This window comes from Equus caballus, chromosome 15 (assembly GCF_041296265.1).
Source record: "Equus caballus isolate H_3958 breed thoroughbred chromosome 15, TB-T2T, whole genome shotgun sequence".
NCBI lineage: Eukaryota > Metazoa > Chordata > Mammalia > Perissodactyla > Equidae > Equus > Equus caballus.
This window is the reverse complement of record NC_091698.1, coordinates 87,178,498-87,204,394: the sequence shown is the minus strand read 5'-3', so window position 1 is coordinate 87,204,394 and position 25,897 is coordinate 87,178,498. Positions and strand designations below refer to the sequence as shown.

Here is a 25,897-nt window from a genome sequence, read left to right as displayed (position 1 = left end):
ATTCAACATTCATTTCCACAGGGTTTTAATGAGATCATATGGTCTACATTGCTCAGCAACTTGTTTTAAACTTAATAACACACGCTATCAATCAACACAACAGATCTAGTTCATTCGTTAAAATTGCTCCATTTTAGTCTACATTATGGCTATTCCATAATTTATGTAACTATTCCCTTTTTGACAGGCATTTAGGTTGTTTCTAATTTTCTACTATTACATAAAAACGTTGCAATAAATATCCTTGTACATACATTTTAATGCATGTGTAAAAGTATTTTATAAAGCGAGGTGAAAGAACTGCCATATAAAAGGATTTGAACACTTTAAATTTGGACACTGCCAAACCGCCTTTCCAAAAAGCTGTACCAATATACAATGACACCAAAGAACCTGTTTCTACATACCCTCGTCAGCACTGGATATTACCAATCTTTTTTCATCATTATTTTTTTTTTTTCAAAGATTCTATTTTTCCTTTTTTTCCCCAAAGCCCCCCGGTACATCATTGTGTATTTTTAGTTGTGGGTCCTTTTAGTGTGGCATGTGGGATGCTGCCTCAGCATGGCCTGATGAGCAGTGCCACGTCCGCACCCAGGATCCGAACCAGCGAAACCGTGGGCCGCCACAGCGGGAGCATGTGAACTTAACCACTGGGCCACTGGACCGGCCCCATCTTTTTTCACTATTGCTAATTGGCAAAAAATAAATCTTGTTTCAATTTGTATTTTCTTGAAGCGGAATAAACATCTATTTATATATTTATTGGCCATTATCTTGAATTGCCTCATCTCATTCTTGGCCCGTTTTTTTCCCTATTAGGTTCTCTTAATTTCTCATTTGTAGAAGCTCTACATTCTTGTTGCAGTATATATATTTCAAATTTTTTACTATTGATATCATTCACCATGAAAAAGTTTTTCACTTTTATGTCATCATGTCTGTAAATATTTTCCTTCATAGCTCTATGTATTGTTTGAAGAGACTTTCCTGGCACCCAGATTATAAAAATGTTTGCTTGTTTGTAATATTTTTGTAGTTATTTTTTATGCTTAGCCTCTTATTTTATCTAGAACTTATTTCTGTAAAGAGTTTCCCCACTCCCCTTTTCAGATAATCAACTGTCCCCTAAATCACTTATTCAAAGGATAATAATTATTGAAAGCCCATCCTTTCCCCACTGATGTGAAATGCCAACTTTATCCTATCCTAAATTGCCATGCATCCATCGGCCTGTTTCTAGATTCTCTGTTCAGTTCCATTGTTCTGTGTTTCTATTTCTGATCAATAACACATTAATTTAGGCATTATAACTTTTATAACATGTTTTAATATCTGGTAGAGCTAGTCTCTTCACCCCACCAATGTTTTTCTTTTTCAAGTCTTCCCTAATCTTGCACATTTTCTCTTCTACGTAAATTTGTGAATTATCTTGCCAAGTTTCATTTAAAGAAACCTGAATAGACCTGAATATATGGATGAACAAGTAGAGAACTGACATCTTTATAATACTGAGCTACTTCATTCAGGAACATAATATGTACCTAACCTATCCAGGAATCTTTACGTCTATCAGTAAAATTTTATAGCTGTACGTTTCTTCTTTATTCAATAACAATGAAAATGCTAATATAAGACCTTTTTTCATGATATTTTCTAATTAAATACTTTTGATACATAGTAAGGTTACTGGTTTTTATATGCTAATTTTTTTATCTAGGCACCTTGCTAAATTTTCTTATAATTCTAATAGTTTTCCAGTATTTCAACAGATATTTAATCATTAAATTACACATCTCTTAGAAGCAAGGCACTGCACTATGGTCAATGGTAGGTAAAAAACAAGGATAAGGCATGCATCCTGTCCTCAAGTAGTTCAGAGTCTAGTTAAGTTGGAAGACAAGCAGTATGAAAAAATAAGTTCATAAACATTCTTTGTATCCTTCAAAATGAGCATCACTAATAATGGATCTTTCTTCTTTTCTGAGGAAGATTAGCCCTGAGCTAACTACTGCCAATCCTCCTCTTTTTGCTGAGGAAACTGGCCCTGAGCTAACACCCATGCCCATCTTCCTCTACTTTATACGTGGGATGCCTACCACAGCGTGGCTTTTGCCAAACGGTGCCATGCCCTCACCTGGGATCTGAACTGGCGAATCCCCGGGCCGCCAAGAAGCAGAATGTGCGAACTTAACCACTGCATCTCCAGGCCGGCCGCAATAATGGATGTTTTAATACTGAATTTGATTATATCATATCTACAAGCACTGTGTTAGGTACCTAAAAGACAGAGAGCCAACAAGGTAGTACAGTGGGCTCTTAAACAGACAAGAATTTGACAACTCCTATCACCATCTTGGGCAACTACTTAGTTTCTCTGAGTCTCCGTTTTCCTGAGTTGCATAACGGGAATAACAACAACTACTTCACAGGGCTGTTGTAGAGATTAAAGAAAACAATGCATGAAAACTGCCTAGTACAATGCTTGGTACACGGCTGGTAATCTTAAATGTTAATGGTTATGGAGACAAGAGTCTAAGGGATGCAGGGTACTTTGCAAATTCCAAACAAAAGCTTCCTTTTTTGAACTGGACTACAGCAAAAATAAATAAGTAACAGCAAAATTGGATCACATTCCACAGAGAAAGAGTAGCACTACCAGGTCCCCAATAAGACATACTCTACACTCCATTGACAATCCAAACACTAACAACGACGATGAGGAGGATGATAGACTTTTTGCCACTGAACAGATCAGGAGTGCTGGTTCATCCTGCCTCTGGAATGCCCTTGGAGGGGCGAGGTGGGAGCTGATACACTCTGAACAGCCAAGACAAGAAACACATGCAAGGAAGAGTGTCTGAGAAGAGACATGGACAGGCTTTATCAGGGGAAGGTGGGAGATATAACATGAGCAGTTCTCACAAGAGTGAACTTCTCTGTTCCTGGTGTTTCTTTCATGTGAAGGGCCCTTTACCAGCACAACATTCCCAGCTTCTTTCCACCCCTTCACTGATTGGTGAGCTCAAGATAACAACCTGGGCATACACAGCCTAGACCCTTCTTATGCCTTGCTGTCTTGAGATTGAACTGCCCACAGGAAATCTGCGTCCTACTTTGTTCACACACCCAGTGTTTCACAGGTGCAGCCATACCACACCCAGATAAGCCATGCTGTCCAGTATCAGCTTTATCAATAATGAGGTGATAGTTTGGTCTCATATGTCTTGTTCCTTTGCCTTATTTCTCAATTTGCTCAGAACTTGGGTAAAGAAGAAGGGTACTATTAACTGGACCTCCTAAACAGCCAAAAGTATAATACAGATCCCTGGAATGGAAAGATTAACAGACACTCCACTGGGAGACATTTAGGATACTTCAGCCAGTTCTAATACAGCATTTGCAGATTTACTTTTCATTAATGAAACTTTCTTCTGCTATATTGTTACTGGCATACTATCCAATATACACTTTTTTTGTTTTTCAGTTTTCTCGTTAAGACTTGAAGCAAGAAAAATGTTATATTCCCACAAATTATCTTGGAATATTTTGTTCCACAGGCGTCAGAGGGCCAAGTTGGTAAAGTTCTTTATATGAATCACAGAGTTAGATGACATAAGAGGCCTGGGAAGGGTATACCATTCTGTTTGGGCCTGTCACTACACTCTCACCCTCGAATCCCACAGGTTTGGCCCTATAGTGAAGTCTCCTCCCAGACAGTTCTTTACAATTAGTGCAGGATTTTGCCAAAATGCACATATAATCTTTAATGTTAGAACCAAACTTGTATCTTATTTAATTGTAGTCTAATACTTTGATTGATATTTGAAATACATAAATAAAAATGTTATCAAGATAGGAAGGTATACCACAATTATTACTTATTTTATTTTTATTTACTTTTTATTATTAAAACTGCTCTAAGGGGCCAGCCCAGTGGTGTAGTGGTTTGTGCACTCCACTTCAGTGACCCAGGGTTCACAGGTTTGAATCCAGGGCACGGACCTGCACACCACCTGTCAAGCCCTGCTGCAGTGGCGTCCTACAAACAAAATAGAGGAAGACTGGCATAGACTTTAGCTCAGGGCCAATCTTCCTCAACAAAAAAAAAAGAAAGAAAGAAAGAAAGCTCTAACATCTGTGACATTTTTCACATTAATTTGAAATTTTTAACTACAGATAAAAAATATTACTTGTAACAGAATAATGCTATTTTAAAAAGTAACAGAATATGACCAAAACAGTCATTCAGAAAAGTATAAAAGAGGCAAAATAAACCTTAGAGACTTACCAGGTGTGTTACCGAGCTGCATATTTTTAATTCTTTCATTTAATAATTGCTTCTCAGGTACCAAATAGATAAGCTTATTTTGATATTCCTTATAAAAAGAAAAAGCAGTGCTTGATTAAAACTCTGCAATGTTGTCTAAGAATTTTTTGAAAACTTAAAAATATGATTTAATCACTCTTGAAACTTAGTATAGAATAATACATAGTTGTAAACTGCTTACAACTCATGAATAAAATAGAATGGAAGTACACATGATTTATATTTAAATATAAATCCATTTATGAATGACTGGCTGAAATTAAAAGCTGGTGAAGAAAGCCTTTGTTAACGGGGTATATCTAAAAGCCTTACAATTTTCAGCGTACTGATGTGACAGTGGGCCCAGGCTAAGAGGTGCCTTCGGTATCCGCACTAATGGTGTATGTAAGCAGGCCTTGACACTCCAAATGAACACGTGTACATCAAAGAGAGACTCAAAACTCAGGGATAGCTAAGGAAGCAGATTTAAATCAGATAGCAAATGTTATTTGAACTTTGTCTATATCTGCTGTGACAAAGTGAAAAAACTGATTAATTGCCAGTCCACACAGAAAGTGAAATTTGATAGGAGGACTCTAGAGATGCAGAATGCAAGCAGAATCCCTATTTTGCAAACTATAAGAACTGAACTAGACCCTACTACACAAGTAAAGAACAGAATTACCAGGTCCCTAGTGATATTTTCAACATTCTCACCACAATTCTGAAAAGAATAACATTAAGTCAAAATTTCCTAAAAGTAGTAGCAATAACCTTAATGTAATATGTGTATTTATTTATTAAAGACCTAAAATACAATGTGATAAATGTCCATTTACGTATAAATATTAAGCAGAATTTAACCAGATGTCTAGCAGAACTTTAAGGGGTCTATGAGCTTCCTGATATTATATACGAGACAGTGTATATTCACATCTTCCTAGGAAGGTGGTTTACCAGAGACTCAAAGGGGTTCATGACCCCAAAAGCAAAAACCACCCTATTAGAAAGAATTATTAATAACTGTTCATGTTTAAGGACAATTCAGCAGCAAAGGACTTACCTGAAGTTCTTGTTGGAGTTGCTTGATTTCCATAATTTCCAGGTCGCACTGCTTATCCAGAACTTCTAGTTCAGTCTTTTGTGTTTGCTTTCTGAGTCGGACATCTTGAAGTCTGCCTGAGATCTGCTGATGTTTGCCATTCTATAGGAAGAGCGTATAAATATATGGTAACATAAAATTCTAATAGAAAATAATCTTATCAGGAGAATAGTATTTTTATTTAAATTTTTTCATGTCATTTATACTCAGTATGAGATAAATGTCTAAAACCAAGTAGAATATGTTTTAGAGTTCTATCTGTTAATTTGAGAGCCATTAGCAGGAAATGCACCATTCTTAGAGCACAAGACCCCATATATCAAGATGAGAAAGCACAAACATAAGACACTGATTTTTTTTCTGAATTCAGCATTGAGGTGTTAATTTATAATATTAAAATAGAGACAATCTCAAAGAATAATGAGGAGGCATAAATGTTTGCATGTGGCATTTAGCATTAACTTCTCGGAGCCTCTATTTCTACCCTCGATGCCATCTAATTCCATCTAACTAAACAGTGTCCAGGAGGGCCTTTTGGGCCACAATTCTCTTCTCCTATACCAATACTCCTTTCCTCTTCTTCTGAGAAGTAGGGAAAAAGAAAAAACAGAGAGCAGAGATTCTCAATGGAGACGAGAAGAAGGGTAAGGTGTCATGAACTGAACTGTGTTCCCCCTCAAAATTCCTATGTTGAATTCCTAACCCCCAGTACCTCAGAAGGGGAGTGCATTTGGAGAAAGGGCCTTTAAAGAGGTAGTTAAGGGTTAAATGAAGTCACATGGGTGGGCTCTAATTCAATCTGACGGCTGTCCTTATAAGAAGAGAAAATATGGACATAAAAGAGACACCAGAGATGCACAGGTAAAGTAAAGACCAAGTGAGGACACAGCAAGAAAGCAGCCATTTGAGGCCAAGGACAGAGGCCTCAAAAGAACCCAAACCTGCTGACACCTTGATCTTGGAATTCCAGCCTCCAGAACTGTGAGAAAATTAATTTCTGTTGTTTAAGCCACCTGGTCTGTGGTATTTTATGGCAGCCTTTGCAAATTAATATAGTAGGGTGAAGAGAAATGAGACCCCTGGTTAAAAATCACTGATAATGAAAATTTCGTATTTGAGAAGTACATGCTAAAGGGAATACGCTATGTCCATCCTAGAGCTCATGTTATTATCTTCAGCATGTGTAAGTATAGGTTCTGGACCTTTCCAGACTCTGCACAATAATCTATGCTACTGCTTGGTGCATTACTCCAGTTCTTGAAGGAAAAACAATCAATCTTAAGATGACCCCCCATTATATTTCTAAGGAAAAATATATAGTCAAGATAATGGTTCAGACAGATATCCAAGTAGCTACACAAAGCAGTTCAAGTTATTTAAGCCTGTTTTGTGGTACTATGGCATGATTAATAATTATGGCATGTTTTTCTATCCATTCAAAGGCATAGAATAGGACCTTTCTGACTAAAGATATTGTGATAATTTTTCAATGTAATTCAAGTCATCAACCCAATAAAATGTTGGACTAAATTAAAAAAGATCTAAATTTGGCTCTACCACATGGCTACACATGCATTTTTGCAAAACTCTACTACCCTATCAGATCAGGCTTATGGGATTCTATGATCATAGTAGAATAATCTGCCTTACCCAGACCCTTTATATCTATCTTCTCATCTTGCATTTCAAACAAGTCTTTTAACAACCTGACCCTCTGTCATCTGATGTGTAATTGGTAAGCATAGTAGCCAATATTAGCTAAAAATCATAGTCCTGCAGAACTCGAAGGAATCATTAAGAGATCAATTTAAGTCAATCGTTTCTAATCATTTTTTTCTTTTTAGCAGTAGAATCCTTTTTTCCAAGCAAATCTTCGATCAAACTCCAACAAAAGCAAAGCAGATAAATGTGGCACGTCTCTGTTGTGAAGTGTGGAAGGACTGGGGAAGACAGCGTTGTCCTGCTGCCTTGGCTTCCCCATCTCCTGCCTCTAGATATCCCTCCATAGGCCATCTTCCAGAGAACAACATGGAAACCGAAAATTACCCAATTAGTACAAGTGTTTATTTTACAGATGGACAAAGCGAGGCACAGAGAAGGGAAATGTCTTGCCCAAGAGCACATGGTTTATCAACATCTGAACAGAGACCATTACATAATCCTCAGCACATTGAGTTGCTATCCTTTTTTAGTAAACTATATTGTCCAGACTGTTAAAAGCACATATGAAAATATGACTAATTACATTAAAACAATGAATTCAAGAGGTAGATTTTTAAAAAACGACATGTTTCATTAGGTAACTCTAGCATCATTCAGACAAATGTCACTTAAACTTTAGCCATACCAGTGCTTCCAACTCGAGATGAAGACTCTTCTTTTTAGAGTTTAACCTGACAATTTCTTCCTGTTCTCTATTCTTTTGATTGAGAAGCTCCTGTCTACGAATTCTCTCCCATTCTAAACGCCGTTGTCTTTCAAGCTCTTGTTTTGCTGCCTGAAAATAATGAATTAAAGTTAATTTTTAAATTAACAATTTTGCATCATTCAAAAACTGATGGGATGACAAAGAAAAAGGTGAGGCAGCATTTAGCACTTAGTGGGCTTGAGTGCCTAAGGGAAACTGGGCAAACCTAGGGTTACAACGGGCCTAAAACAAAGACTTCCACAGAAGAAACTTCACCCACCAGACTTTTGGATTGCTTCACAGAAGCATCCTTTTGTTGCACTTTTCTCTTAATAAACAAAAGGATCATTTCATAAATATAAATGTTAATAGGAATAATTGTACCCTTATTCTGGTATCAGGGAAAAACAAAACTTCTATTTACATTATTTCAGGGCCACCACAATTTACAGTGCTCCATCTCTAGCCCGTTAAAACAGCCAGTCCTCCGAGAGACCTCACACAACACTATTTATCCCCAAGACTTGCGCAAGCCCACCCTCTTGATTCCTCTTTACATCTGTGACTCCCCACTCTCGTCTTTCTGCCTCTCCAATTCCTTAGCCTCTTACTGTCATTTAATGACCTGATCAAACTTATCCCTTCCTCTGGCTCACTAACCTTAGCTCCTCACTCAATTCAGCTTTGCCATCAATCCTGCTCTGATTGAGCTATCACCTGCAGACATGCCTTCTCTACCAGTTATCGGCCCTGAAAACCCCTCACAAGCAAGGACTCTCTTTCCCTCCACGGGGGAAGGAAGATTCAGATTTGTACAGGATAAGTAAGAATGAATGATGCAGAGGAAAAGGCACAACAAAAATAATGAAATGTAGCCACTTATTAAATGTAACATTTTTCTGAGGAAATAAGATAACTTAAAAATAACCTCTCGTCTTTCGATCTCTTTTCTTCTTTCTTCCTCCCGTTGTCTCTCCAATTCCCTCTGCTTCTCCAAGCGTTTTTCTAATTCAAGCTGTTTCTTCCATTCTTGTTCTTGCAATTCTCTCTGTTTTCGTTCCCACTCTTCCTTTTCTTTCTGGGCTTTACGTTCTGCCTCCCTCTGTTGCTGCTCCATCATGGCCTGGCGTCGCTTCTCAAGTTCCATGTTCCCTCGCTCATAGTTGGCTTTCCGCTTGTCCTCAAAAGTAACTAAACAAGGTATATTATAAGCATTCTTGCACATGAAGAGCCTACAGAACCTGTGGTCTAGTTTCAACATGCTCATGCCTTGTAATCATTTGAGTACTATTACTCTTTGGATAATTCTCCTAACGATAATTTTAACTCAAATGTAAATAGTAAAATATTTACTTTCTTCTGAGAATATTCATTTTTAGAAAACAAATTTCTAAGTTTGAATCCATCCACAAGAAAAAATAATTTTACTATTCTTGCCAATGAAAATACTTTTCAACTTTTTTCTCAGCATTTTCTTCAAGGAAACCAAAGCTATGTGGCTATACATTTGTTTTATTTGATATGTGCCATTAACTTTTTAATATTTTAAAATATCTACACATATACTTTTTCAATCAATATTTAAACTTTTTTTTTTAAAGCTAAATATTTCATCACAAAGCTTTCCTAATGATTTTCCTAAAGTGGGAGAAGCATTTTAACTAGGATAGCTAGTATACACACTTGCCAATGCAAACACTGTCCTCCTTTGTACGTACTCTTCTTCCCAGTTTTGACTACCTTAATTTTATTGATGTGAAAATACATCCCATTCATCAAATAGTTTCTCATAGAGCATAGAAAATATTAAGAATGTAAAAATTCTAAATATCCATTTACATTTCAAGGTAAAATTTAAGAGAATTCACTATAAATATACAACTTAGACACTCAATACTACCTGGTAATTTTTTCTGAGGTTCCTCTTCTTGCATTTTCTGATATGAAGGCAGAGTTCCATTAATGGAATCAATTTGCTTTCCTCCTCTAAGAAAGCAAACAATAAATTTAGCATCATGCAGTCTGGGAATTTTCAGACTAGACTATACAGATTACCAATGACTAGAGCAGTTTAATATTTAGAACATAGTATTAAAAATATTTAAAACACAGTATGGTCTGTAGTTACAAGGTACAGCAGTATATGGATTGTCAAACAAGATAGATCTGGATTCAAATCATGGTTCAGCCAATTGCTGTTCTTGGATAAATTTATGCTTAATCTCTTTAGTCAGCAGTTTCCTTATCTATATAATATGGTGAAAACACACCTACTTCTAATATCTATTTCTTCCTGGTGTAACACATTAAATACTAAAATCAAATAGCAGTGTAAATGTTTAACTCTCTACTAAACTAGAGCAGACGCCTCAGGAAATCCTAAGTAATAATCGTGTCTTCCAAGTGATCAAAACCACACCTCTTCACCTCCAGAGGTCTCACCTGAAAGATGGAGGGACAAGCTCAGGAGGTAAAGTCAGAGGCAATGGCTGTCCAGCTTTGGCCATGTCAGTGAGGTGCATCGCTAGGATAAACTCTTCAGCTTTTAGCTGTCCGTCACTATCAACGTCAGCCAGAGTCCTAAGGAAAATGTGAAAATTCACAACTTAGAAAGAAAGTCCATTTGGAGTAAAATAGTTTCAGAAGAGTTTAATTTTTTATTTTTAAAACAAGAATAATGATAGTAAAACATCTGGGTTAACATATTTTAATGAAATGTAAATACTTAGAGAAAAGTGAATTAATTTCTACCCTTAATCGTCGTATCACAAAAGAGAGGGAAGAAACTTTGAAACAGAAAGGGAAATATTCCTGAAAAAGCAACTTGTCTTGTTTCATGGTTAATTCACCTATCAAATCACATTTAGCTCTACATTAAAAATGAGATATTCTCTAATTCTCCATAGAAGGCATTATATGAAAGCAAACTAGTTTTATTTGTAAAATAATTAAATGCCAAAATCTCAAGAATAACATTTTGTACAGTTTTGTCTTTGTTCAAGGTTGCATTAACTTTCAAATGGCTGCTTTTATGGAACATCTTTGAGTCACAAACTTTTACAAGAAACAATATCTTTCTTTTAATAGAAGATATATAGTTAAAAATCACAATTAATGGACAAACTCACCAAATAGTAGCTAGCTGAGTTTGAGAAAGATTTGACTGAAGAAGCGCATTTCTAGCTTGAAAACCTGATTGAGTGGGAAAACCATAAAAAAAAGAAAATTCTTTAGCCTCTTTAAAATCATGCAAACCTAAATAGCTGTACCTGTAGAAAAAACACTGCTGCTATCCTGAGATCTTTTAACATCAAACAGTTTTTACCATGTGCCAAGCACTGAGCATTCAGCAACAATCAAAACAAACACATTCCCTGCCCCCAAGGAGTTTAAAATCTACATGAGCAGAATCAAGTGCTTCCCAGTATCCTTTCAGAAGACAGCAGTACACACAAGTGACTGACACAAAGGCCTGAGCCCCCCACACGGAGAGTATTAGAGGCCAAGTTCTGCGGCCTCCTTGCACTCCCAGTGCAACTCGCAACTCGAAGCACAGCTTAGCATTTCCAGATTTCCCCTTCTCTCTCTGGTCATTCCTTTGTCTCTACTCTTCCTCTTTTAAATGATCTGTAAATGTTGGCATTCTCCAAGGATCTGTCTTGGGCACTCTTTTTTCTGTGTGTGCACACCCATTTCTATGACTTTAACTAGCACCTAGAGGCTGATGATTCCAAAATGTACACCCCCAGCCCAAAGCTCTCCTCTAAGTTTAGACTTTTACATCCAACTGAAAAATCCACTTATGTATTTCACAAGTACCTCAAACCAAATAGGTATAAAACTACTCTCTCACCCACAGCCATCTTCTTAATCTTCACCCAAACCATTCTCCCTCACTCTTCCCTTCTCTATGAATGGCATCAGTGTCCATCCAGAGGCTCAAGCCAGAAATCAGACAATCACCCTTGATCCCTCCCTCTCCTGTACACCCATATCCGACACCAAATTCTACACTTCTACATCACTGCATGTCTGGGTCCTTCTCACCCTTTAAGTCCCAATTTAATGGCACCCTCTCAGAAAGGCCTTCTCTGTCCACTCTATCATCCAATATACTTCCTGCTTGTTTCCTTCACATCTCATATCACAATTTGTAATGTAACGTTCGCTTATTTACCTGTTTGTCTGTTTCCCCTTTATGCTAAGTTCTACAAAGACAAAAACCTTGACGGCTTTATTCACTAATGTATAGTCCATGTTTGGTACGTAGACGCTTAATAAATATTTGCTAAAGTACTGAATAAAGTTGTAATCCTAAGTTCTCCTCTATCTAAGGTGCAATGGGGACTTATGTAATAGCACTTGATAATAATAATAGCTAGTATTCATTGAATATTACAATGTATAGAAAACTATCCAACTTCTTTTCTCTCGTTCAGTGAGAGAAAAGAAAAATATGTTTCTGTAACAGGCTTCCTGATCTTCAAAGAATATATTCCAGAACAGAACATCTCCATCTGCTTCACAGGAGCACGCACTCCTAGTGAGCTAGTCTGTGGCTTTCTGACCATGGATGAAATCATGTGGCTTCTCTAGGGAGGGTCTCCTAGTCAGTATAGCAGGTGCTGCACCTCCCCTTCTCAGGTGACTGAGCCATGAGTATCAGAAGAGTCAGCCTAAGTCAAGGCCCATCCAAACAACTCTGCACAGAAGAGAGTACATCTGCCAACTCTTCCTCAGCAACAGCTCCCATACAAAGCCAGCACAAACACCACTAAACCCATGGTTTCACTGAGCTTTGAACACAGAGGTCTAGATAATTTAAAGCTACATGTACTATATGGAACAAACACAAATATACCACATATTATAACATGCACTCGAATGTTTACATTACATAACTTTAAAATCTTATTTACTTATTTTTAATCTGACCACTTAATAGCAATCACATAAAGATAAAACACTGGAAACAGCTCACAGCCTCATCCAACTTATTATTCCTCAGTAGATTTCACACAGGAAGTGAGATTTGAGGAGGTTTTTGTGTTAAAAGGAGGATTATTCCAATAAAGAGAGATGAAAGGTTATTTCAAAACTGAAAAAAAGGCTCAATAACTAATGTTTCAGATCCTGGACAAAGATAACAAAGTAGATTCCTTAGCATTAGGCAACAGAACAAACAGGAAGAAGGGGAGGAATGTAAATGGTTAAAAGCACAAGGGTAGAAGGCTTAACTGTGTGCAAAGACAGAATAACACTAAGGACAACAAAGCCAGCAGGGTGCTTTACTAAAAAAAAGCTCACTTGAACACGTACACTATTGGTCTGCCAATCTTTTGAATATCCTACTTTCCCTGTCTATAATGCTAGTCTATAATTCACTACCTGGAAGTTCATTTATCGTCTAAGACCCAATTCAACTGTCCTCTCTTCTGTGAAACTCTCTTACTTCCTCAGAGTTCACCACTGTCTCATCCATACTAATCGCAGCACTTTTAAACCACTAATAACAGACTGTGATTATGTGACCTACACTATGGGCTCTTCAAAGATATGGGCCATGTCTTCCTCCTCTCCACATTCTAGTGCCTCTGAATGCCCAGAAGATATATGACTCAGGAAATCCCGGAGTCAGTGAATTAATATAAATAAATCATGATTGAGAGTTCAGGGGGAAGAGAAGAGGAAGAACAAAAGCAAAAAACTTAGACCACCAACTGCAACATTTATTGAACAAAGTATAACATGGAAATCTAGGTCAGTCTCATCCTCACATATCTGGGGCTCATGACTAAGTTTCAGGATACCAGAAACAACTTCTCTTTTCAAAGAAAACCAATCCTTTCCTTAACTACTGATATATAGCTTTACTCTTGCAGGTCTAAGAATAACATTCTCTGAAAACAGTACAATACAGTCACGCACCCCATAATAACGTGTCACTCAACGACGGAGCACATACACGATGGTGGTCCCATAAGATTAGCACCATATAGCCTAGGTGCGTAGCAGGCTATACCACCTAGGTTTGTGTAAGCACATTCCATGATGTTTGCACGACGAAATCACCTAATGACGCATTTCTCAGAATATATCCCTGTCATTAAGCGACGCATGACTGTACACAACCTTCACACAATGTCTTTTTAGTTCACCTTGTTAATCTGAAAAAAGAAACTTCCTTAATGCAAAACGGAGAGCCTAAAGAAGTTCATTTTTTCAAAGAATGCGAATTGTGACTCTACACTAATCTCAAGTATGTTTGAGTACCATATTTCACAGAATCTAAGATGTCATCGCTTATAAGACACACCATTATTTTATGTAACACTAAGAAAGAAAAAATCACTGCCAATAAAACCATGACACGGTGCTAAGACACCACTGACGGTAACACATATCCCAGTTTCAGAGATGTTAAAACGTAAAAAAAAAAAAAGGGTGACAAAAATATAGTCTATCTTGCTTCACATGATTTGATAAAATTACAGACAAATTTAGCTATTATGTAATAGTTGATACTATAAAGTATAGTGTATTTGTAAGTAATGAAGTATGATGATAAAAGTCACCATGAACCTACCACCCAACTTAAAAACTACATCATTACTAAACGCTTTGAAGCTGTGTTCCCTGACTTATCTCTACACCTCTCCAAGAAGAGGTAACTACTATCCTGAATTTTGCGTGCATAATTCCCACTTAAAAAATTTTTTTTTTCATCACATAGATATGTGTCTTTAAAGAAGATATTGAATATTTTTGCTTGTCCAATCAATTCCAAAGGCCTTATTGCTCCCTTGCCCCACTGCACAACGAGAGACCCCCACACTCCTAATTCATAGGCTACTATTCATTCTCTAAACATGCCATGTACTTTTTGCTCTTAGAATTTCTTTTCTGTCACACTCAAATGTCCTCACCTTCAATCCATCTGTCTAAATCCTCTTTCTTTCATCATAGAGCTTAAATGTTCCCTTCCTATAAGATGTTTTATCTGATCTCTCAGTATTAATTATCTCCCATTCTGTGTTCCCTAGCACTTTAAAGCTCTATTATTTTAAAACACTTATTTTACTCTGTCTAAACTGTAATTAGTTGGTGAGTGAAAGAGAGAGGGGGAAGTTAGAAGGCAGGAACTCTACTTACATTTACCCTCTTTATATCCCCTTCACTATTCTCAATTAGCATAGTTTGGATGTTTGTTCTGGCAAGGACTCAAATGTTCTATGGGGATCTAAGGTCAAGTTTTATGGCTACATTTGGATTGGAGCATAAAAGGGTGAGCAATGCTCATGTGAGGTTTTACGAGGGGCAAGCAGAGAAAGAGCCAGCGAGGAAGGGGACTCTCGGGGAGAGCGAGCTGAGGCTAAGTCCCACGCAGTCTCCCTCGTCACCTGAGCTTCTGCACTCACCGCAGCGGAGGATAAGCTTTGATCTTCTCAAGGGAGAGGGCTTATTTCCAAAGAGCTGAGTGTATATCTGTATGTTCAACTCAATTTTAAGAACTTTGAAGAAAGCAATCAATTTGTATCCACCTTTGAACTCTTACACAGTTTACATTATTTATATTTATCAGATGCCTGCTAAAGTTTTGGGATGGTACAATTTTAGATGAGCTACAAAGTATAAATTCAAATAAAAGTTCTTCAATAGAAGTTCACATAAAAAACTTTAATTCTCTCACATTCTTAAGCATTGTATGGCACTTACCTGAGAGGTATCCACTCATGCTTTTGTCAAGACTATTAAATTTTTGCCGATATTTTAATCGTGAAGGCTGAGGAACCGCCCACTCTGAGGTCCCAGTTTTGGGCGAGTTCCCTGAGAGGGAAGCAGTTGAGGAAGTTGAGCTATAACAAAATTTAAAATTTTTATGTTACTAAATAAAATTAAACTTTATAAGGCAGAGACATTAAGGATCATACCTTCTATAACACAACAGCAATTCCTTTTGTATTTGATATTACAAAATATTTAAGCAATTATCCTTGTTCTTAAGAAAGCAAATACCATACGAAGTATAGAACTACTGTACATCGAGAACCTACTATGTGCCAGGCCCCATATTGTGCTAGAGCCTTTCCAAATATTATTCTAATCCTGACACACTTAAAAAGTATTACTGTCCCCATTTTTTAGGTGGGCAAACTACGGCTCAGTGATGTTAAGGAAAAACAAGGTCATATAATCAGTGAATGCTTAGGCTAGGATACAAACATTATTCTTCTGGGTCATTGGTTTAAAGAGCATCATTGTGATTTACATGAGGGGTGATGAATGAACATTGATGCTTCTGTGCTTTCTGAAATTTAAAGGCTCAACCAGCAGAATCTGCTCAAGAAAGAAATTAATAATGTGCAATGATTACGAGATGTTTTGAGAAATACACACTTTTTTTTAAAAGAAAAAATATGTAGCTTTGGGGAAAAAATTGATTGAAAATATACAGAATATTTTTAGTTTACATGAAAGCTTCTTTTCAAAAGTAAAATACTACAGACCTTTAATAATTATAAAAATAAAGTTTATTTTATGTGAGTTATAAATAGTAAGCTTACCTTAAGTATTTACACTTGGCCATTCTAAAGTAAAACCTGGATAAGCTCAGAGCTTTAAAAAAAGTCTTTTATTAAATACTCCTTATTGAAAGCATAAAAAGTTGGAAGTTTTGTGTAGACATACCTACTAGATCCTAAATCAATTAGAGACTGGGCTTTCTGTATATTAGCACCACCAAATCCTCCCATCATCAGACTGTAAGATGACGTATGAGGCAATGCTGGGGAAAAAAAAAGAAAAGAAAAAGGAAGAAAGTTCACACTAAACAATATCACAAAGTCTGAAGGAGATGTGTATCTATTGGGACACAAATACAGCAGTTTCTTTCTTCATATGAAATACTGACTCATAGACTTAAAGTACTTACTTGAAGAAGAATAAGGAATGGATAAAGGCTGAATGAGACTGGCGGTTCCATTTGGTAAGGATGAAGTGCTAACAGAAGGCACTAGGGGGGCAGGCATCATCAGGGGAGGAAGGGTGGTCCCTGAAGTCGCAGAGGACAAGGGTGTTGCTATAGGTGCGACTGGAGGCAATGACTGAGGAATGGACAGATTAGGCATGCTTCCCATTCCTAAAGACAAAACAGAACACATTTTCCAGTGCTAGTAAATCAACTGCAAAACACACGCCAAAAAACAAGTTTACAGTACAGTGAGCAGACCCTATGTTTACAGAAATACTATGGGCAAACTATCTAGTCTCAAACAATCCACTACAGCAGCTTTGATCCAGCAGTGGGGGAGGTAAACTGCTGCTTTCAGTATCAATATTCTGACCTGTGTGAACTAAGGAAGTGCCCACCAAGGAGTTAAACATTCTCTTCTGGCATCATGAAAAAAAATACGCAGCCCTTCCCAATGAAATATCAGTAGCCTCAAAGAGACGATGTATTACCTGATCAAATGTGAGTTTTTGTGCAAGGATAATAAATACAGCGCTGCTGAGCTAACACAGACACACACTCACTCCCCAACCCCCCTCCCAAAAAGACATGTTCTAATTACTAGATACTTTAGGAGATCCATTTATGCATATGCATTATTTCCAAGAAGAAAGCATTCCACATATTTCACTTTTCTTATAAGTAACACACCTAGGGATTCAAGGACAATTCTTTAAAACGAACAAAGTCATGACTCATTCATTTACTAACTGCAGAATACTAAGTACACTATATAAATACAGTCACACAACGATTTGGTATTTATCTCTAGAGTTCACTGCAATAGTGAAAGAATTTAGTATTTTAAGATCTAACATCTGGACTGAAGGAATATGTTTCAGATACAGGGAGATATCTAATTGAATGCTCCTTTCCAATGAGTGCTTCTCACATATAATTAATAAGAAATTGACTAATGAAAACGAATGGAAAACTAGTTAGCTCTGATAAATATATAAATTAATGAGCACAAAGTCTGCAAATTTTAGCCCTAAATTTAGCTGGCTAATTAACCTTTAAGGAAATTTCTACCTATGTATAATTTTAAATTACCCCCCAAATAAAACCATTTCAAGTGAGCTGGAAATTGTTTACATTTTTTCTGTTACTCATACAGAATGCAGAGGCAACTAATAAAGAATAGTATTTAGGATCAGCTATAAGTAGGGGGATCATATAACTTATCATCCAACTGGGAATTATGAAAGGATGCCAGGACTAGATGCCAGGACAACAGGCATAAATCAGAACTGTCCCTGGAAAACTGGGACACATGGACACCCGAGCTACGATAGCAAATTTAATATTTCTTATCTCAGACTTGAAAATAACTTGGAGTCTGGGGATTGACATTTTATGCAAATAAATCCTTTTCTAATCCTCAGATACTATGTCTAGGAATCAAGTTTAACTATCAAACTGCAGCTAATTAAATTAATAAATACATACCAAAACGAGCAGAAATTAATGGAGAGAACATAGGAGGTTGCTTCATAATAGGTGGGAGAACCACGGGCAACTGCTGGCCTTGAAGCTTCAGTTTGATGAGTTTCATAGCTATGGAGAACTCTTGCTGATCCATCTTCCCATCCTTGTTCAGGTCTGATAAAGCCCTAAAAGGACCACGAGGAGGGTAGATTGGTATGTAGGGTCAACATTACTTTTAGGGATGACGATAAAATAAAAACAATGACATAGCATTCACACATAGATCATCACTTAATTAAGTATATGTTTGTGTTTATATATAAAACAAAAAGCCAAAACTGCACAATAAGAAACATTGACTAGAGATAGCATCTAGTAAAATACTGCCAGTCTACATAGAATCTAGAGACCTTTGGGATGAATTCCACCAGTGCAGATTAAAAGAAATTATTTAAGAGTATAATCACTCTAAACTTAATTTATTCATTTGTTCAAATATTTATTGAACGCTTGCTATGTGCCTGGCACTCTGCCAGGCATGGGAATATTCCAAGTGGAAAGAAAGATGGGGTAGGTATTTATTGTAAATATATTAAAAACAAAACCTTAGATATTATAAAAAACAATTTCTTCAAGGTAGGAATGGGAAAGCAGGGCTAATTCTGGGTTTATAGATGATAAGATAAATGAAACAACTACAAAATAACAAAGATTTTGACACTCCATCAAATTATAAACAAGTGTTTTTTTAATACCAAAATTTATTTAACCTCATTTTCCTTTTTTTGAAGCTGATTTTTTTTAATTGCAGTAACACTGGATTATAACATTATATAGCTTTCAGATGTACATCATAATATATTTTGAATTCTGTGATTACATCACGTTCCCCACCCAAAAACTAATTATAGTCCATCACCTCACATGTGAGCCTAATCAACCCTTTTGCCCTTCCCCCCTTCCCCTATGGTAACCACCAATTCAATCTCCGTTGCTATGTGTTTGTTTGTCGTTGTTTTTATCTTCTACTTATGAGTGAGATCATACAGTATCTGACTTTCTCCCTCTGACTTATTTCACTCAGCATAATACCCTCAAGGACCATCCATGTTGTCACAAATGGCCGGATTTCATTATTTCTTATGGCTGAGTAGTATTCCAATGCATATATATACCACATCTTTATCCATTCATCCCTTGATGGGCACCTAGGTTGCTTCCAAGTCTTGGCTATTGTGTATAATGCTGCAATGAACACAGGGGTGCATGTATCTTTATGCCTTTGCATTTTCAAGTTCTTTGGATAAATACCCAGCAGTGGGATAGCTGGATCCTATGGTAGATATATTCTTAATTTTCTGAGGATCCTCCATACTGCTTTCCATAGTGGCTGCACCAGTTTGCACTCCCACTGGCAGTGTATGAGGGTTCCCTTCTCTCCACATCCTCTCCAACACTTGTTGTTTCCTGTCTTGTTAATTATAGCCATTCTAACCGGAGTGAGGTGATATCTCATTGTAGTTTTGATTTGCATTTCCCTGATAGCTAATGATGTTCAGCATCTTTTCATATGCCTGTTTGGCCATCCATATATCTTCTTTGGAGAAATCTCTGTTCAGATCTTTTGCCCATTTTTTAATTGGGTTATTGATTTTTCTGTTGTTGAGTTCTTTGTATATTTTGGAATATTAACCCCTTATCTAATATATGGTTTGAAAATATCTTCTCCAAATTGTTAGGTTGTCTTTTCATTTTGTTGATGGTTTCCTTTGTTGTGCAGAAGCTTTTTAGATTGATGTAGTCCCATTTGTTCATTTTTTCTTCTGTTTCACTTGCCTGGTCAGACATGGTACTTGAAAATATGCTGCTAAGACCGATGTCAAAGAGCCTATGTTTTCTTCCAGAAGTTTCATGGTTTCAGGTCTTACATTCAAGTCTTTAATCCATTTTGAGTTGATTCTTGTGCATGGTATAAGGTAATGGTCTACTTTCATTCTTTTGCATGTGGCTGACCAGTTTTCCCAACACCATTTATTGAAGAGACTCTCCTTTCTCCATTGTATGTCCTTGGCTCCCTTGTCGAATATTAGCTATCCATAAATGTGTGGGTTTATTTCTGGGCTCTTGATTCTGTTCCATTGATCTGTGTGTCTGTTTTTGTGCCAGTACCATGCTGTTTTGCTTACTATGGCTTTGTAGTATATTTTGAAATCAGGGAGTGTGATACCTCCAGCTTTGTTCTTTTTTCTCAGGAATCCTTTGGCTATTTGGGGTCTTTTGTTGTTCCATATAAATTCTAGGATTCTTTGTTCTATTTCTGTGAAAAACGTTGGAACTTTGATAGGGATTGCGTTGAATCTATAGATTGCTTTAGGAAGTATGGACATTTTAACTATGTTAATTCTTCCAATCTAAGAGCACAGAATATCTTTCCATTTCTCTGTGTCTTCTTTGATTTCTTTCAACAATGTTTTATAGTTTTTGGGATACAGATCTTTCAGCTCTTTGGTTAAGTTTATTCCTAGGTATTTTATTCTTTTTTTTGCAGTTGTAAATGGGATTGTCTTCTTAATTTCTCTTTCTGCTACTTCATTGTTAGTGTACAGAAATGCAACCGATTTTTGTATGTTGATTTTGTATCCCGCAACTTGACTGTATTCATTTATTGTTTCTAAAAGTTTTTTAGTGGATTCTTTAGTGTTTTCTATATATAAAATCATGTCATCTGCAAAGAGTGACAGTTTCACCAAAGAAGTGTTTTTTGATGAAATGTATACATCTTGTCTACTTAGAAGTTCTAAGGAAATTAGAAATTTGTCCTCTAGAACAAAATCTCAATTGATTTTCAGTCGTTTGCTCAATAAAATTTATTTTCTAAAAAGCTGAAGAAATACTCTTAACAACAGACTACAACTAAAAACAACTTTATCTTAACACTATATTAAAAACAAAACAAAACCAGACTATCGGAAATTTAAGTTAATTACAAAAAATATCTATTTTACCATATTTCAGCTAAAACAGGAGCTGGCAGGCCTGACTGTAAGAAAAAGGAACGTGCTTGATCACCTGAAAGCAACAGAAACAAAAATCAAGCAGCATATTAGTAAACGGAATTACTCTAATGCCTCTGACTAATAATAACCGGCAATATAATAATCATAATGTTATTGATTTACTATAATTTTAATTCCCATCATTAAAGGAAAAATTGAACAGAAAATACACAGATGAATTTACATTAATAAGACAGATGTTTTAAAACAAAAGTGACAACTGAAGTTATATGTATTAATAAGTGATGAAAGATTATTCATCTTAGTTTTTCCACAATCATTGGGGTCTTATTTAATAATATTCCCATTTAATAAAATTTATAGTTAAAAACACTATTCCCTAGGAAAGTTCTATATACAAAATACCAGGTGTCGGGACAGAGAGTCCTCCATAGGTCTCTCACATCCTATACGTCCTGCTGTACGTGCCAAGAATGCAAGATTGCAATTGCTCTCTACCCGGGTCATTTCTCAGAATGGGGTCTGCAAAGAGCAATCTTGAGGGATGAGGTAATGTTTTCCTATGGGACAAAGAACAAGCTTGTTTACTGCTTGCTAAAAAATGGTGGGTTCCCTCAAACTCAGTGTTCTTCGTCTGCAACACAACCACTGCATGTGTAGCATCCTGGGCTTTCTGCATGGCCCCTGTGACTTACAGAATAAGGAAAGCTGACAGAAACATGCTGATGCTCATGCTGCTAGCTGTGCAATTAGTAACAGAGTCCTCTGTTCTGACTCAGGAATCTTGGGTCTTCTGCCAGCATTCATGAGACAGTAACAGACTAAGCTATTAATTTGTAAGATAATCAAATCCCAACTGTGACACCCAAGAAGGTAGGTATTATTATAGAAGTGCAAATAACCTCAAACTATAATGGTTAAGAGGATGAATACCAAAGTCAGACTGAAAAGTTTCAAAGCCCAGATCAGCACTAACCATCTCTGTGACCTTAGGTAAGTTACAGAACATCTCTAAGTCTCACTTTCACCATCTATAAACATAAACAACAGTAGCTACCTCATAGGCTTGTTGTGAAGGTTAAATGAGATAATGCATTTAGTATAGTATCTCAAATACAGTATAGATTTGATAAATATTAGCTATTATACTTGCTATTACTATAAATAAAGCACTAAGGTGCTTTGGTACAGAAAAAAAAGTATTGTTTATGGAAAAAAATTTAAAAGATACACCTAAATTAATCTTCTTTTGGTTCCGGAGGTCTTTTTGCAAAACAAGGACCAACATCAACAATCAATGCTTGGTACAGCTTCTCAAAGACAGAGAGGTAAATGTTATGGACAGATTCCAGATTATTTTTAAGGAAATGGATTTGATATGTATTTCTACTAGATTATAGTAATACTAATTGTTATACTAGTAATTGGCACAACACATTAAGAGCACATTAATAAATTTGCTTGGAAAAAGCTCTCAATTACCTTAAGAAATAAATTGAAAACTTTCTAGATATAATGTTAAAATGTGAAACCAGAAAATTAAAACTGAAATTCTTGACTATCATTTAGAATCAGGAAAAGATCTTCCATAGGCCAAATCCAAAACAATAAATTAAGATGGTTCCAGGTACAGTAAGAAAGCCACATTTTAAAAAATTCTAGAATTCTGATTGATATGAATTTTATCACTTAATAATACAAATCTGATGGTAGTCAAATTAAAACTAATTCCAAGTCATTACATGAAAAAGAACATAATTCACAAATAAAATATAAACACAACCTGTTATGTAACCTCCTGAGGGTTTGAGGTTATCAAACTGCTTGTCGTGCTTAGTCCGCTCTTCAGAGGTAATAGCCCACATATTTGGCCCTCCTAAAACATAAACGAAAGATAAAGAAATTATAGGGTATATATGAGAATGCTTAAAACACAATTCTAAAAGGTAAATACAGATCACAAATGTCCATTTAATGACAGTACTTAATACCTGAGTAACAAAAGTGTGCTCTATCATAATCATGGAGCACAGACCTAAGGCTTTTCACTCATTCACCCAATTAACACCTATTGAACAATTACTGTATACCACTCACTAGAAATCGGAATCAAGACAAATACTGAAAATAAAAAGATGAATAAAATATTATTCCCATCCGCAAGGAACTCTTATTCTAGAAAACACCTACCAGCATTTACAGTGTTAACCTGTGAAGCACCCTAATCAGAAATATATACAAAAAGCTGAGTTAGAAGCATCAAGGATGAGATTACAGCAAAGGTAAGACTGAGGCAGAGCCTTGAAGCTTGGCTTGAATTTTGCCATGTGAAGAGGTAGGATAAGGGCTTTTTACACTAAAAGGGCATAGCATGGGAAGTCAAGGCACGTGCCAGATGCTGTAAGCACACAGAGCAGACTAAGAGCTGAGCATCTTGTGACTGTGAGAAAAGGTAAGAAATAGGCAGGAGGAATTAACTGGCAAGGGTCTTATATACCATCCTTAAGAGTCTGACCTTTACCCTGGAAGTTATGGGGAGCAATCTAGTACTTTTTAAAATAATCTTCTTAATTTGGAATAATTTTAGATTTACAGAAAAGTTGCAAAGACAGTACAAAGTTCCTGTATGCCCTTCTCCCAATTTCCACTATGTTAACAATTTACAGAACCATACATTTGTCAAAACAAATAAATTAACAGTGGTTTCCTACTACTAGCTAACATAAATATCTCTGCCAGCAGGGCTAGCTAGTAAATCCTAAAAAAACTGGACTCTGGGTGTTGGAGACAGTAGAAATCTTTGTGACTGAAGACACTGTCAATTGAAGCCTCTGGCACAGTGATGTAGCCCCCACCAGGAGGCACCCTTTGAGGTCTGAATGCTTGACCCAGGGAGGCCTTGTGACTCCCTGCCTGATAAATTCCATTTTGGGGTGGGTCAACTTGAATTTCACAACTAACGAGGTGAGAAGGACCCCAAAAGCCTTGCTTGTCAAAGAGAAATGGTATATTCAAGAACACAGACAGCCTGGCCCCAATGGCATCTTGGCCTGACATAAAAAAGTGGCAGCTATCCCTCTGAGAAGAAACTTTATTCCTACTCCACTGTCTGAAGCAAGGCTACTGGATCACTGAGGTCCCCTGAAATTCCTGGACCTAGTTCACTAATGGTTCAGAGAAGCTGAAGCTGATAGTGTCCACTGGGCTGCTGTGACTGTTCAGCCTTAGAGCTACACAGAACCAAAAGGAGACACGGTCATTCTGTTCAGTGGGTAGAACTCAGATTCTCGGGCTGTGCCAAAGGCCCAGCTGCTTGGTTTGCCACTTGGAAAATTACAACTGACAGTTTAAAAACACTCCCTTTGGGGCTACAAACTGAAAACAAATTTTAATTGCTAATTGAATAGTCTGGGTCACTAATATAGCCCATGGTCACGGTCCATTCTCTAATTTAGACTGAAATCAAGCTGCTGATTAAGTCTGACTCTGTTTCTGATGCAGAGGATACCTGTGCATGCCAGACTTGTAATTCCTTTGTGTGTGTGTGTTTGATTGGGGAGGTCTCATTGCACAGGGCAACTCCCCCTTGGTTCTTGGCAGATTGACTGCATTAGACCTTTGACACCTCTCTCAGGCTACTAGTGGTGCCTCAAACAACTGACACTTTTTCAGGTTACCAATCAGCCCACAATGTCCACACTATTGTACCCTTGAAACTAATCTGTGTCATGTTTTCAGCTTTCTGGACCATTTGCACTATGACACCGATGTATCTATTTTTCTTTACAAAAGTTGCTCAACAATGCAATGATGTCTGATCCTACTTCCATCACTTCCTCCTAGTCCACACTGCTTAAAGTAAAAGTTTGGCCACTGAATGTGCTGTCTACAGAAAGGGATCATCATCACCTCTTAGCTGTTTCCTGGCTAATAATCAGGACTAAAGGGGTGGGGGGTTATAGGGGACACATAGACCTATTGTGGAAATTCAGGACTACCCTGACCATTCTTGGACATGATGCATCTTTCTTTCTCCTAACAGCAACTGTGGTCAAGGCCTGTTGGTACCTCCTCCAGGTGGTAGCCCAGCTAAAAAGGGAGCTAGAGGATTCAGTTAATTCTGGTTAGGGTGTACAAAAATGTCCTTGTCCCTCTTGCACCTAACCCTTCTGGATCACTAGAAAACAGTGAAGTTATAGCTAAACGGGACAGCTAGATTTTGCAGTGGTAGAGAACAATAACCAGGCACCTGAGGAGGAAACACCTTAGACTCCAAGAGGCATGGGAGCAGGAGAGGCATTAATGACCTTTTCCCATTTAGAACTGGCTCTGGAGCCTTCTTCTCCAAGGAAAATGCCCTGGTGTGACTCTCCTAAACTGCTGGAAGCACCTTAAATTTAACTGACTGCTGAGTCTGCCATTCCCCAACAGCTGGCTTTGACTCCCATTTGATACTGATCCATACTCAGTCTTAGGCAAGCCCTGTGCACCTGGGCCCTAGCGATGTGGATTTCTCTGTGTTCCTGCCCCTCCACCCTGTAGCATCCAAAGTCTTCCTTGTGTCTCTGGTTGGTCTTGGGAAGGACTTTCCTGCTGCTCCCCCAGTAGTAGTAGGAGCAATACC

The 25,897-nt window shown here is 37.1% G+C and overlaps 1 protein-coding gene across 18 annotated transcripts in view; it reads right to left on the bottom strand.

Annotated features, from left to right (window-relative positions):
* Window positions 1-25,897, bottom strand: part of ITSN2 (intersectin 2) — a 134,455-nt gene that overhangs the window by 76,328 nt on the left and 32,230 nt on the right. For all 18 annotated transcript variants that reach the window (XR_011426544.1, XR_011426545.1, XR_011426543.1 and 15 more), the window contains exons 3-15: window positions 23,057-23,149; window positions 21,262-21,325; window positions 18,278-18,441; window positions 16,751-16,957; window positions 16,507-16,603; window positions 15,535-15,674; window positions 10,947-11,010; window positions 10,261-10,398; window positions 9,719-9,804; window positions 8,747-9,009; window positions 7,759-7,908; window positions 5,373-5,513; window positions 4,292-4,379 (exon numbers count right to left, since the gene is read on the bottom strand). Coding sequence is in view for 14 of the 18 variants with exons in the window: in XM_070236576.1 (XP_070092677.1) it covers window positions 4,292-4,379; window positions 5,373-5,513; window positions 7,759-7,908; window positions 8,747-9,009; window positions 9,719-9,804; window positions 10,261-10,398; window positions 10,947-11,010; window positions 15,535-15,674; window positions 16,507-16,603; window positions 16,751-16,957; window positions 18,278-18,441; window positions 21,262-21,325; window positions 23,057-23,149 (1,695 nt within the window). In the remaining 4 variants the exon portion in view is untranslated. The remainder of the gene's footprint in view (window positions 1-4,291; window positions 4,380-5,372; window positions 5,514-7,758; window positions 7,909-8,746; window positions 9,010-9,718; window positions 9,805-10,260; window positions 10,399-10,946; window positions 11,011-15,534; window positions 15,675-16,506; window positions 16,604-16,750; window positions 16,958-18,277; window positions 18,442-21,261; window positions 21,326-23,056; window positions 23,150-25,897) is intronic.